Source organism: Pinus tabuliformis, chromosome 1_2, assembly GCF_031772625.1.
Source record: "Pinus tabuliformis cultivar Carrire ecotype Pingquan chromosome 1_2, CPIR1, whole genome shotgun sequence".
In the NCBI taxonomy this organism is placed as follows: domain Eukaryota; kingdom Viridiplantae; phylum Streptophyta; class Pinopsida; order Pinales; family Pinaceae; genus Pinus; species Pinus tabuliformis.
This window is the reverse complement of record NC_142298.1, coordinates 1,320,433,689-1,320,449,148: the sequence shown is the minus strand read 5'-3', so window position 1 is coordinate 1,320,449,148 and position 15,460 is coordinate 1,320,433,689. Positions and strand designations below refer to the sequence as shown.

The 15,460-nt window shown below is 39.6% G+C and overlaps 1 protein-coding gene across 1 annotated transcript in view; it reads right to left on the bottom strand.

Moving 5' to 3' along the window:
- LOC149211086 (uncharacterized) overlaps nucleotides 1-14,029 on the bottom strand; it is a 32,856-nt gene extending 18,827 nt beyond the window's left edge. The window contains exon 1 of the mRNA XM_089399181.1: nucleotides 13,519-14,029. Coding sequence (XP_089255307.1) covers nucleotides 13,519-14,029 — 511 coding nt within the window. The remainder of the gene's footprint in view (nucleotides 1-13,518) is intronic.
- Nucleotides 14,030-15,460: the final 1,431 nt, after the last annotated feature.

Below are 15,460 nucleotides of genomic sequence, written 5' to 3'. Positions count from 1 at the left end.
AAGAAGTACCCATTACATACCTTATCAGGATATGAGAGTTTGAAAAGAGGCCCACAAGAAACTGTCCAAGACTATTGTGCTAGATTCAATAATGTGTACAATGCTATTCCTCAGAACGTTAGACCTCCACCTGACTTAGCCTTGATCAAATTCCCTGATGGATTTGGTTCTGACATGGCATATCAACTGCGAGAAAGAGCTCCTCCAAGCTTAGAAGACATGCAGAGCATAACTGTTAGTGTAGAGGCCAATCTGATCTCTAAGAGAGCACGAGCTAGAGCTGAAAGAAGGACTCCCTTCAAAGAAGAGCCTTCTACATTTGAGCAAAAACTCGATGCAATTATCAAAGGATTGGATAGATTGGGTGATAGAGTGGAAACCATTGAAAGGAAATCTTCTTGGGAAGGTCAACCAAGTAACACTGCAAGAAATCCAAACTTCAGGAAGAATCAGAATCCTAACATTGGGAAGGTTGGTCCTGACCAGAACATCAGACCTCCATTTCAAGAAAACTATGCTGAAGCTTCAACCTCTAGTGAGCCAACAGAGGATACCCAAATCAACCTAATGGGTCTAAACAACGAACAACAAATCTTTTTAACCCAAGATGACCAAGAGGCTCATACTTTCAACCAATTTCAAACCAAATCAGGAGAATCATTTGATTTTAGAGAAGGATATGATGCAGCTATCTATGAGGTTCATAAACAATATAAGAAGAGAACTAGAACAATAGATGCTCCTGAACCCAACACACCAAGTAGCCTAAAAAAGCAAAGGATAAAACCTCCCCTACAGAACTCCCTGCTAAAACAGACCTCAACCTAAGAGAGCCCACGGTTGAGGACATATCAGACTTACAACCATTAAACAATCAACCATCTACCTCCTGTCCTCCCAAAGAAAATGCAAAGGGATCCCCTGAAATTGATTCTAAAACAGATTTAGTTCATAACAGCACTCCTGATAAAGAAAAAACCACTAAAAACACAACAGAAAAGGAAAACCTTGCTGCCCGAAATGTAAAAATCCAAGTGGAAAAACCTTTCAACCTAGAAACCGAAATAGGCAAGTTAAAAATAGCCATTCCACTATCCGAATTAGCTAAACATGAGGTTTTTAGATAACAAATCAGCAGGTCACTTCAAATATCAGAGAATAGAGACGCAATGAATTTTTAGATGACCAACCAGAATTAATCTTTGGCCCTGAGGTTAATGGTAAATTAGTAGATGGAGGAGTTCCTCCATTCTATGTAAGCATAAACATTCATGACAAAGTACTCCACAACACAATGTTTGATTCGGGAGCTTCCCATAATCTAATGCCTAAGTCTGTGATGGAAAGATTGGACCTAGATATCACAAGGCCATATAAAGACTTGTTTTCATTTGATTCTAGCCAGGTCAGGTGTCTAGGCCTAATCAAAGATTTGTGTGTGTCTCTAGTATAGTACCCTGCCAAGACAATTTTAATGGATGTAGTGGTAGCTGATATCCCACCAAAGTATGGAATGCTTTTGTCCAGATCTTGGGGTGCAAAACTCCAAGGATCTTTACAATTAGACATGTCCTATGCCACCATTTCAGTCTTTGGCCAGCCAAAGAGATTGTACCGGGAAACATTGATGAAATATGTGGTCAGCAGTCAAGAGAAGCCCAAAAATTTCCCCATTTATTCCATGCATTCTGATATGGATTCTTTCATCTTATAGAATCAGCACAAGCAAGAAACATAAATGAAGAATCTACTGCTTAAGATCTAGAAATTGTTGAAGTGATTGATGTAACACATACACAAGGCAAACCAGATGAGTTACAAAATCCAGATCTACCCACTGAGCAAGTTTTCAAAACTCCTAATGCTAGTTGTAATCAACAAATCCTATGGTATCTGGAATTTGATGGGTTAGTGAATAAATTAGGAGCAGGGGCAGGGATTTGGGTACACAATATGCAAAATGATCATGTTGAAGGACATGCATATAGGCTGAATTTTAGATGTGCAAACGACATGGTTGAATATGAGGCCCTTTTGCTAGGTCTCAAATTGATTAAAAGTCTAAGGGCAGCTAGGATTTGAATTTTGGGAAACTCTGATCTGATTATTCAACAGATGAAGGGAAACTTTGTTACAAATGATCTCAGGCTAAGGGCTTATAGAGGGGCAACCATTGAAATACTTGATTCCTTTACAGAATCACAGCTCACCAAAATCTCAAGAAATCACAATTTACACACTCACAGTTTGGCAACATTTGCCAGCACTTGTAAGCTGCCATTTGAGCCTAACCATCATTTTACTACTGAAATTAAACACAGACCTGCTATTCCAGACAATGTTAAAAATTGGCAAGTATTTGACAATGACACACAAATCAACAATTTCCTGACTTTGAAAGAGGAATTTTCAAATACAAACATAGACACAAGCACCATTTGTGAAGAATAGCAAATAGACAAAATAGAAACTAATATATCAGCTGAAACAACAAATCAGATTTTGCATCCAACAATCTTTACCAGCAAAAATTTACAAGAGCTGAAACAAATGGACCTTGATGAAATTGCTGAGGGAGAATCTGAAGTAATTGATTTGAAAGATAATTTTTTACCTACAGGCTTGATTCCTCTGGAAGATATTTTTGACTCGAATGATATTCCAAGAAAGCCAAAAATGCAGCCTTTAAACGCAGAAATTGAGGACTGTAATATAGGAATTGCAGAAGACCCTAAAATGATAAAATTGTCCAAAGTCTTGCCTCCCGACCAAAAACTAAAATATATTTGAGTTGTTCAGAGAATTTCAAGATGTCTTTTCATGGAGCTATGAAGACCTCAAGTCATATGATACTTTAGTCATCCAGCATACAATACCCTTAAAAGAAAATCAAAGACCTTTTAAACAAAAGCTTAGAAGGGTGAATCATGTCCTCCTCCCCCTTATTGAAAAGGAAGTCAAAAGAATGTACGAAGCTGGAATAATTGCACCTATTAGATTTTCAGAATGGATTTCAAATCTAGTGCCCACTAGGAAGAAAACGGGAGAGATAAGACTGTGTGTTGACTTAAGAAATCTGAATAAAGTTTCTCTCAAAGACCACTACCCCTTACCCAAGATGGATCACATTTTACAAAAGGTAGTGGGAGCTTCTAGGATTTCACTGTTAGATGGATTCTCAGGATTTAATCAGATCTTAGTTCACCCGGATGATCAAGATAAAACTGCCTTTACAACACCTTGGGGAACCTTCAAGTATGTAAAAATTCCTTTTGGACTTAAAAATGGAGGAGCAACGTTTCAACGAGCCATGGACATAGCCTTTGCAAAAGAAATCCATGACTTTATAGTCATATATCTTGATGATCTCACTGCGCTTTCCAAATCAGACCAAGAACATTTAGAGCATTTAAGACAAGTGTTCCTAATTTGCAGAAAATTTGGCATATCACTGAACCCAAAGAAATCATTGTTTGGCCTAGAAGAGGGAAAATTGTTAGGTCACATAATATCAAAAGATGGTATTAGAATTGAGCCAGGCATAATACAAGCTATTCTCCAAGTGCCTCACCCAAGGAACATCAAAGAACTACAAGCCTTCCTAGGAAAAGTCAATTTTCTAAGAAGATTCATTCCCAATTTGGTTGAACTGATAAGATTGCTGAATAACATGCTGAATAAATATTCCAAAGTAAGGTGGAAAATAGAAGCTAAACAAGCCTTTGAGCAAATCAAAATAGCTTTAACCAAAACACCAATCCTTACAAGCCCAAAGTTTGATAGAGACTTCATAATCTTTTCCTTTGCATCTGAGCATACTATTGCTGTTGTCCTATTGCAAAAGGGTGATCAAGGATGTGAGCAGCCCATTTCTTTTTTCAGCAAAGCACTTAGAGATGCACCACTTAAATATCAAATCATGGAAAAACAGGCTTATGCCCTTGTAAAGGCCATCAAGGATTTTAGAGTTTATATCTTATACTCTCATGTAATAGCTTATGTCCCAAATGTTGTGGTCAAGGATATCTTAACTCAAGAAGGAATAGAAGGAAAAAGAGGCAAATGGATAGCTAACATCTTGGAATATGACATTGAAATTAAACCAACAAAGTTGATAAAAGGACAAGGATTAGCTAAATTGATGACTGAAACCAACTTTCAAGCCCTTGACATCAATGAACTGGATAACGAACAGGAGATGGCGACTCCACAGATCAATCAAGCCTTTTTACAATCACCTTGGTATGCTGATATAATTTATGTATTGTTAAACCTGCAGGCTCCTCCAGGGTTATCCAGAACCAAAAAGAGATTCTTGAAAATGAAAGCTTCAAAGTTTTGTATTATAGACAATGTTTTATTTTGGAAAAATCATGAAGGCATTTTACTAAGCTGCCTAACAAAAGATGAAACTGACAAAGTGCTGAAGGAATTTCATGCAGGGGACTGTGGTGGACATTTGTATTGGAAGTCAACTGCTGATAAGATCCTAAGAGCTGGTTTTTATTGGCCCTCCCTGTTTGTTGATGTAAAGAAATTTGTAGTTTCTTGCCATAAATGTCAAATCTCTGAAGGCAAGAGAAAGCTTTTACCTTTACCCCTAAAACCCATTTCTACTGAGAGACCATTTCAATAATGGGGTTTAGATTTCATTGGAGAAATTCACCCTCCCTCTTCCGGCCAGCATAAGTGGATTTTAACTGCTACAAATTATTTCACCAAGTGGATAGAAGCCATCCCTTGTAGACAAGCCAATGACTCAATCATCATGCAATTCATAGAAACCAATTTACTATCTAGATTTGGCCGTCCGCAAAAGATAATAGCTGACAATGCTGCTGCCTTTAAATCCAAAAGAATGATTAATTTTTGTCATAAATACCATATTACCTTAGGCCACTCCACAACCTATTACCCTCAAGGTAATGGTCTAGCTGAGTCATCCAATAAAAGCTTGATCACATTGTAAAGAAAGTATTGGAGGAAAACAAGAAGAACTGGCACAAAAAGCTTATTAATGCACTGTGGGCAGACAAGTTAACCACAAAAAGATCTATTGGAACAAGCCCCTATGAGTTGGTTTATGGCATGGAGGCTGTGTTCCCTTCATCCTTGGGAATCCCTGTGATAAAATTGCTGCAAGAAATACAGGTAGAACCCAATGACATTCAGAGAAGAATCAATCAAACAATTCATTTACAGTAGACTAGAGAAGAAATGTATCAAAGGTCTCAGATTCTACAAGAGAAACTTAAGAAGATATTTGACAAGAGGACAAATGCAGAGGATTTTTTCATAGGAGATAAAGTGCTGAAATGGGATTCAAGGAGGGAAGATAAAGGAAAACATGGTAAATTTGATTTCCTATGGAAAGGACCTTTTGCTATTCAGGCTGTACAAGGAAACAACACCTACTTTTTAAGAAGCCTGGATGGTACAGAAGCAGAGAATGGGCCAGTCAATGGTCGGATGCTCAAGCATTATTTTGATCCACTTTGTTGATATAGAAGGACTGTAATTTGTACATAATAGTGTTTATTTTCTGCAGTTTATTTCAGCAATAAGATAGGGAATAAGATGCAACAAGTTTTGAGAAAAAGGTAAGGAATTGTGCCACCTTTTTGTATTACATTTTGAGTTTATCGGAAGACATGAAGAAAAAAACCTTGGGAGATAAAAATGATGACAAACACTCAGACAAAATGTCAAAGACAGAGTTGTAATTATTCAAACTAGCTTATGGGAAAGGCATATATGTTACAGAGATATAGTTTTGGTTTGTTTACAGCAAAGGCAAATTTCAGGTTGCAACAAGGATTGAATGTAAGGCCATCTGACCTACTGTTCTTGGCTTTTCACCTGGAAAAGCCATCCCCAAGTGGAACCACTGTTAGGTTCCTATACCAATAGGTATCATATTTCATAATTGACTGTTAAAATGCCAAATATGATCATGCTTTCCATGCTGCAAAGGTTCCATATTTTCAAAAAAAATAAAAAGAGGGTATGCCCTAAAAGAAAAATCAAAGGGAAAAAAGAATGAATTGGTCAAAAAGAAAGAAAATGAACCCCAAAGAAAAGACCAGGAAAGTGTGCTAGTCAAAATGCCACTACTATACTTTTTTTTGCAAAGATGTTCAAATTGTGTAATCAATGACTTCTGTTACACCTGATGGATGGCCAAACAACTCAATCGTGGCTAGTCCATGTTTAAATTTCTTGTTCCAGCACTAGAGAATAAGGTCTATTCAAACAGTTTAAGCTTGGCAGATCAGTAGTTAGGTAGAGAAGCAAGGGTGCTCAACAACTAAATCTGAGCCATTGGAAGAGATAAGGGTAGACTTGGATAGGAGGGTAGCTAAAAGAAAGGAAGAGAGTAAGGGTGTGCTAGTTCAAATGCACCTAATCAAAAAGGAAGAAAAAATGTTAGGTGTATTAAGCTGGGTAGGCAGTTTGGTGTTGCAGAAGCAAGTTTGTGATTAGTTTTGTCTTTTTGAATATGATCCATCTCATGGATATCACAAGTACCATAGCAAGGTGGATGCAAAACAGTTGAAGCATGACTAATTTCCCTCCCATTCCTCTAAGAACATTTACTAATTTCCCCTCAAGGACATTGAAAGACTAAGGATGAAGACTAAGTGAAATCCTGGTTTTACTTAAGAGAAATAAGCCACATTTCTTGTGTAAAAATACTTTTCTTCTATCATCCTAAATCCCCAACATTCATGACTTAGATCCCTTTATTCCCTAAGCCTAAGTTTCACCTTTTGCTTAGTGCTTTGTTTGAAAACATTTCTCATATTAACATCCTAACTCTATTATATAACTCATATGTAAAGTTTTCCCCGCCCCTATTTATATATAAAATACACAAAACCCCAAAGTTTTAATACTCCACCCCGGGCTTGATTAAAGCCATATGTTAATGTTATGGGGGGTCCAAGGTTTATCCGAAACCTTGTGGACAACCCTTCCCCGTGTGCGCATGTAAAACATGGGTTTCATTTAACATCTGGTTAAATGAATAACCAAACCTGAACATAAACCCAAAGCTTGAATACATTGCAAACCCCACAAAAACATTACAAAATGATAAATAATATCGCGCGAGTCCCATACTCTAGCTCTCCACCACGTTTTGTTTTCCGCCATCCGTTGGATCGCAACACGTAGATCCAACGACCCACGTCGATATCGGAACCCCTCCGATGACCGAACGATAGCCTCTGGGAAATTGGCGGTTTCGCCGTCGTACAAAAAACACGTGTCGCCACCTTGTTTTATCGCGTACGCTCCACCCAAAACCACCATTGTCCAAAAACCGGTGCGATAATACCATATACCGCCCTCCTTTCATGCCGTTGACGTCATCACCCACGTTGGTTGCCACCTCATCACTGTATCGTCCGCTGTGTCTGCCACGTCACCGCCAAGTCAGCTTCCGTACCCTCACTGCATGACAAAGATTACGTCATGCTGACATCACCTGACCAAAGCACGCCAAAAACCCGCCAAAATCAATTTTTTGTTAAAAATGCATAAAATGTCGTTGTTTGTTCATTTCTGTTTGTTTATCCTGCGCGACTTTTGCATGGTTTTTTATGTTCAAAGCGGAATTTACACTGCACAGTCCGCCAACCAGAGAAATTCACTCCACAGCGCTGTCCCTCAGCTCGGTTTGCCACCCACATTTCGCACAGGGTGTCCATAAAATAAGTATTTGCTCGAATCTTGCTCCTAAACCCTATTTTTCTAGCTTTCTCTATAAAAAATCGCCCGGAGAACCGAAATTCAAATTAAAACACGGTGCTGCCTTCAAACCTCTGCATCATAGCCACTGTTTTACCCATTTTTTTCAAAGAAATCCCGTGAACTCTGTTTCCCTTTGCAAGATTGCCCATTAAGCTAAATTCAAGCTCGTTTCGGCCTGCAATTTCCACAGAAAAGACCAAAACTACTTTTTTACTTGTTGCTGTTGCATAAAACCCACAATTCAAATTCAAAAATCACCAAAGGCTGTATAATGGAGGCTCTAGTGGCCCTCAATGTTGCCCCCTTGAATGAACCACATAAAGAATTGGAATGGTTACCCCTTGCTGACAGAGATTTCCAAATTAAGGATATGATTGGTGACGAGTCTCACCTTCAAGCTTTTTGTGAAATTAGGAATAGCTACCGAAGCAACACTGATGCCTTTGGAATTTGGGAGTCCAACATGCCTATCTACTACCTGGGAGTCCAACATGCCTATCTACTACCTCCCCTCAGTAAGTGTGCTTCCTGATCTCATCCACTTATGCTGTGCCAATTATGACCCCACACAAAGAGCAGTTATGGCTCCATCTGGGACTATCCTCTTCTATATTACCCCTCAATCCATAAATGAGATGATGCACTTTAAGCCAACTTAGCCTCTGGCTCCTCTCACTATGGAATTCTCGCTTGACCAAGGTGCCAAACTGCCTAGTTCAGAGATAACCAAAATAGCTCAATTATTCATGAGACCAGATAGCCAGCCCAAGCAGCCACCTCCTTTTAATCAGGTCTGGTTCAATGAAGCTGGAATATTCATTACTGATATGATTTCCTATATCTTGGGATTCAAAACCAGTGAGCATATTGATGAGACTGTCCTAGTTTTGATGTCCATATTTACTCCCGGACAGCCCCCCGCTGTCAAATATGATTATGCCACCTTCATAGCTAATAAAATCCATGAGCAATTCATGAGCTTGGACAGAGAAAGAGTGTTCAAATACACATCCTACATATATCATTTGCTGTTGTACAATCAACCTGATAGTTTTCAAATTCCTCTTAGAAAGTTGGACCTCAAAGGAGAAAGGAGGTCTGTAATTTTCTGGACCTCAGTATTCCATGAAGTCCATAACTCTCCTTATACATATTGTGAGTTCATTGACCTGTTCATATATCCAGCCACCTCTTTATTGATTACAACTCCTCCTGCCAGGCTCTCTGCTGAAATGCAGAAAATTTTGCATCTCTCAAAAGACTACAGTATAGGTGACTGGTACTTTTACCAGAATCACACAGAGATCCAGATATATGGCTGTGAATTATGCCCCTACAAGCTGCCAAAGTATGTCCCTATGAGATTGTTTGCCCTGGAATACTTTAGGCAATTTATTAGTTCAGATTTGACTCATTTCTATGGTGCTAGGAAAGAGGCACACCTTAAAATAAGAAATCAGTTGGACCCTTTTATCTTCAACAAAAGGGAAGCCTGGGAAGAGGCCGATAAGATTTTAAGGGAGCAACTTATGCTGAAACAAAGCTTTTATTGGGAACCATATGACCCTAAACATTTTATAAGTTATAGGAAAGTGAAAAACAAGCTTACAACATATGTTCACCACAAAATCCTTGAAATTCAACAATATGCTAACCAACAAGAATGGGTAGAAGGCACATTAGTTGAAGAGATTACTGAAGAAGAAAAATTGGAAAAAGCCATGAAAGAGCTTGAAAAAACGCTTGACTTGGACTCTTTTGGACAGGTATCCTTCAAACTGCCCCAGCACACAGGAGGTGATACATCTTTTGCAGGGACTTCTCAGCAGCCCACACAAAAAGCCAGCACAGGGTCAGCAAAGGGCAAAGAGGTAATAGATTCAGAGCAAGACATAATGACAGACTAGCCAGCTACATCAAAGGAACAAGGCCAAGGGTAGGTCCCCCCAGCACAAACAAAGGCCCCAGAAATCCCTATACTACAGACTCCTCTAAATGAGGAGAGAGGTAAGAAAAGGGACAGGCAAGAAGACACACCGATCAGCGGTCCTGAAGAGCAACCAGGGGAAAAAAGGTAGAGATTGAACCCCCATTCAGAGGAGGAATTCATTCAGGAAATCACAGACAGTCCAAGGGAAGAGAGAGCAGTCAGCCAGGATACATCTCCAGTCACAGAAACATTGGCCAGTTCACACAGGCAGGAGATTGGCAGACAACATAATGTGGAATTTTCTTCTACCAAGTCACAAGGCAAGCAAGGCTCAGACATTAAGAGAAAATTCACTGAAATAAAAGCAAAGAATGAGCCAATAAGGATTCAAATCTATAATCACTTACTGAGGATGGCCCCCACAAATCAACAAAGATTAATGTTAGCATATGACATCCAAGAAGGGAAGATGATCCTAAGTCATTTCAAGCCCAAAATGCTGTAGCTACAGTCAGCTGCTGATTACATCAGGACCAATCTAGAAGTATTGGCCAAGGATATCCAGGCAATGGACCAAATTGAATTACATAAGCAAACCGGAGAAATGGTATACTCCACATTGGCAAACAAGGCATTGCTGGCCCACAAATTGCAGAATTCTTTAAATAATACTTCTACCCAATTGGAATTGGAAAAGGCTTCCTCTTTGGCTAAGGATAACAGAATTAAATACTTAGAAGAAATTATTATAGAGTTGGGACATGATCCCAAGGATCCCAAAGGCATTCAAGCATTAATAAGAAAGAAAGAAGAAGACATTGTAGCTCTCAGGAAGCAGCTCAAGCTGCCCATTACCATGCATCCCAAAACTACAGAGATTGTTGAACAAAAATCATAGGAAGATGCCATGGAACTGCTGATGAAAATGAATGAAAGATTGGGAGAAATAGAGAAGGCATTAGAGGAAGCACTATAAGAAAAACAGGGAGAGTTGGCCTCTGAGCCATCTCAAACAGCTCCAATTGTTACAACTTCTCCTTCTACAGTCACAATAGTAGTCCCTCCTACTGACCTGACATCAACAACACCACGCACTTCAACAGCAACAGTAGCAGGCAGCAACACTACCATGTCTACTGAAGAACTGATAAAGGCCATGGAGGATCTAAGACTCCAGGTGTTAGAGTTAAAAGGTGCCAAAGAGAAATTGGAAAAATTGGAAGTAAGTTATGATAAATCCAAGATGACTGTAGCAGAAAAAACAAGGGAGGTGAAAGCATTGGAAAACAAAGTAAAGGCATTGGAAAAGGACCTCTTATTAGACAAACCTCTGGCAGAAATCAGGAGCATTCTGTGGGCCAACATTAGCCAATCCATCACTGATATGTGGAAATCAATACAGATAATTCATGAGCAGATTGATTTGGTGGCAGCAGCTCAAGAAGAAATTCAAAAGGCCAGGGATTCATTGGGAAACATGCCCGAACAGGCCAATAGGCTAATACATTTCTTGAACACCCACACCAAAGAAGATCTGGCAAAATTGGATATCAGGGACAGGACAAGCACTATTTTAATAATTAAAAGGGTCCTGACCATGAGGAATTTCATACAAAATCTGGAAAGGAAGTGCCAGGAAATGCAAATGGAAATAAATGCTTTCACACAGAAATTTAGAGTTTTGGAGGAAAAGGGTCTACCCAGTTTGTTAACTGATGACTACAGACTAATGTCACATGCAGCCTATGTACACAAATTAAATACATATGTGGATAGTCAAGCTACAACATCATCAAGTTCTACAGGAGAGAAAGCACTCCCATCTGGACAGAGCCTATATGACAATTTGGAGAATTTGTTTTTTATTGAACATGAAGTGAGGCATCTTTTCACAGTCCAGCCCACTTTTTTCAGGTACATAGATGCAGATGAAACTCTAATTAAAATGCGCAGGCACCAATTACTAGATGATTAATGGTGGTAGAGTATGTTGGAAATCCTGTAGGCGGATTTCAAAGTTTTGTTTATTTTTACAGAACATAACAGATGCCATAAAGTGTAAAAAAGAGCGGATAAAATCACGCTGGACAACAGTTAATTGAAGCGCAGGAAAAAGCACCCAGGAAAGCAATGCCAGTAGCGCGGGATTTCACTAAATATCCATCAGCCGACTTACTGGGCAAACAATCAATGCATCTCACCAGCAAAATGGCCAACACAACATTTTCTTACTTTGCATTCATTTCTCTCTGTTCCCAAGAGCATTTACTCCTTCTGTAGAGTAGGTGAAAGAAGTTATTGCAAGATCTTATCTCCTTGAAGATATTTTGTAAACATTTTGTACAAATACCTCCCCAAGCTAAGTATAAGGGGTTGGTGAATATCATTTTGGAATTGCGCTGTAAATTTTAGAACTCTTCTGAATAAAGATTGCTGGAATGCTTTGCTGATGAACTCTCTGGTTATGGAATTGATGGCAAAAGCCCATGTTGTAGAATTCTTGAATTATTTCATGGATCAATAAGTCTTTTTAACTCTTGTTTTACTATTTCTGTGTTTTATATATCATCTAAATATCATGTTCTAAATTGCAGGAAAAAAGAATAGCTCAGAATTTACTTCGCTGTACTCTGTGTTCAATTCCTGTCATTTTTATGTTTTCTTTAGGACTAGCATAGGCAGGAATTCTTGACTGCTCCTGTCTCCCTAGTTCTTACACCCTGAATATAATTAAGGAATTCTTAGCTGCTCCTTGGTAATATTTACCCACTTTCCCTCTGTTAGCATGATGAAAGATTCTTAATTGCCTTTCATCCCTTGAATCCATTTCACCTGATTCCAGCTTGAAAATTGTTCCATGGGCAATTACCTTGCTCTGTAGTCCCTCCTTTTATCAAAGAAACCATAGCCAGAAATTTATTTTCATTGACTCCATTAACCCAATGGTCTGAACTTCTCATACTTTATAGCCCTGTTCTATCAAATGTCACCATCCCAAAATCAAACAAATACTTATGCTTCATAACTAGCCTAACATATAGCAAAACAAAGCTAAATCATAAAGAGAGAGCCCTCTCTGGTTGTAGATTGGCTAGAATCTGCATCTAAAAGATTGGTTAGTGGTTACCTCGGCCGTATTCCCTTTTCTCACAGCTTTTGGGGAACAACCTGAGTGATAACAGTGTGGATCATGTGCATGCCCTCCTGTGCATTTGCAACAATGTCGTGTGTAAGTCTGTCCTGGAGAAAACCATGCTGTTTAAGAGTGATATAGCGAGAAAGAGTTTTGTGCATGTGGCCAGTATTGGTCTTTGATATGATTTTGTATATGAGATTGCAGAGTGATATGGGCTTGTAGTCAGAGAAGCACTTTGAAGAGTTGTGTTTGGGAATGAGAGCGATATATGTGGAGGTGATATGATGATGTATAAAGCCCATGGTCCTCGACTCCTCCACCATGCCCAATAAATCTCCTTTGAAGAGTTCAAAAAAGTGGGTGAAAAGTTCAACCGTCCATCCATCAAGACCCAGACTTTTGTCTCCCTTAAATGATTTAAGGACGCCCAATAATTCATCCTCGGTGACTTCCTTATAAAATTCATCATTTTTCTCCGTGTCAAACATAATCAGATAAGGATCAATCCCCCAAATTAGGTCCTTAGCAATAATATTTTCATTATGGTCATATGCCTTTTGAAAATATTGTACAACAACATTCCTAATCCCTTCTTGTGACCGGAGAATATGGTTGTCAACATCATTAATCTACCATATGGTGTTGATATTGTGACAATTATTTTCATAACAATGGAAGAATCTGGTGTTGCGATCACCTTCCTTAATCCATAACGCCCTGCTTTTCAATCTCCATGTGGATTCCTCAATAAAAATGAGATTATTCTTCCTAAGTTCAAGGGTATGAATACAAGACCGAATGGTAGCAGAAAGACAATGGGAGGACATCATGGGCAGAATCGAGTCCAGTTCATGTTGAATGTCAATGATTTCACTTCTAAGGTCCCTCAGCTTCTGCTTCTGCCAGTATTTTACATTCCCACGGAGGGAGTCAAGTTTATCAAGAATGTTAACCATGGGGGAAGGGCCGGGAACACAATTACGACCCCAAGTCTCCAACACCAGTTTGTTAAATTCAGGATCCTCCAACCAGGATCTGTTGAATTTGAAGGGGATGCTTGTGCGAATGTCCATTTTCCTCCATTTCCATGTGATCGGCCTGTGATCAGATATAAAATTGCTAATGATGTCAGCATGGATATTACCAAGATGAACCAACAGTTGTTCGTGGATCAGAAAACGATCCAGTCTCTTAGTAACATATGTCATGCTAGTACAACCATTGTCCCATGTGGGGGAAATATTTTTAGGGAAAATATCCACAAAGTTATGAACAAGAATAACATCTTGTATCATCCTAGTGAGGCGGTCGATTTTCCTGTGGTAGCCCCAAAATTCATCCAGACCGATAGTACAATTTTGGTCCCAAGCGATGATGAGTGAATCGAGTTCCATCATCCCAGAAGAAATAAATTTGTGCCAGAAGATGTATCTATATCTGTATGGTGCATATATGTTGAGGATGTGTACATGGCTAGACATGTTTCTTATGCTGCCTTCAAGCAAGATACCCACAAAACACTTGTAGGCCTTTTTATTTTGATCCAACTAGGGTCCCATAAGGCCACCAAACGTCCAAAGAGACCCGCAACAACAATAACAGATATGTATCAGTTCAGAAACATTTTCCGAAAACATAGAATAGCTTGTGAAACACTATGCATGGATTCTTGAATGAGGATGATGTAAGGATGCAGAGAGGATAAAAGACGTTTGAGAGCCAAGTATTTAGGGGCAGCCCCCGGACCCCGGATATTAAGTGAGATAATGCAAGTCATGAGAGATCATTGTCAGGAAATTGTGCTCTAAGGGCCCGTGAGGGAGGGAGGTCAGAAATAGGGACATAAACCAAAAAAAGATCCATGGGGGAGGTTAATGGGTTTGTCTTGGGACGTCCTTGAAAATGTTGGTTACCTCGGTTTTGTTTCCGTCAGACGGTAATGTTTCCTGCCGAGGTAGGGCTGATGTGGGGGGAGGTAGAACCCCTCGATTTGTGGATAGTGAGAGTACGTAGGTCCAATGTCTTTCTTTGTAAGAGGAAGTCCTGGTCAAAACTAACAGAGTTCGTAGGCGAGGCAATAGGTGAATTAGGGGGAGTATCGCTAAGACTAGGATCTTTGTCCTTGAATTGACGACACAGTGGTAACGGGGAGGGTACATATGAAAAATGAAAGGTAGATGGAATGTCATGATAGGGGTGTGGAGCCGAAAAAGGGGTAGGTATTTCCTGACAAGGAGTCGATTCCGGTGGGGGATGACATTTGAATGGGGCAGGACTGTCAGAGAGTGGGAAATCTGATTTGGCAGAGGCATTCGGGGATGACGGAATAGAAATAGGAGATGAAACAAAAGAGCCAAATGCATGAGGGAAATTAGAATTTGGGTCCCGAAGCATACCTAAATGCTGTTAATATTGCTTATGTGGCGCAGCCTGATGTCCATTGAGGCTTCGACCACCCGGTCAAAGAGGACACTGACCCTGCAGAGGACTCGTCCGATGATAGAGATAGCTAAGGAAGGGAACCCCCCTGTAGTATAGCCTTTGGTGAAGATTGGTGTCACCCCAGTGAAGTTTAATGTGATCTGGAAACCCCCCACGATACTCCTTTTCGATGAGAATCTAGGAGACTCTCTTTTCCT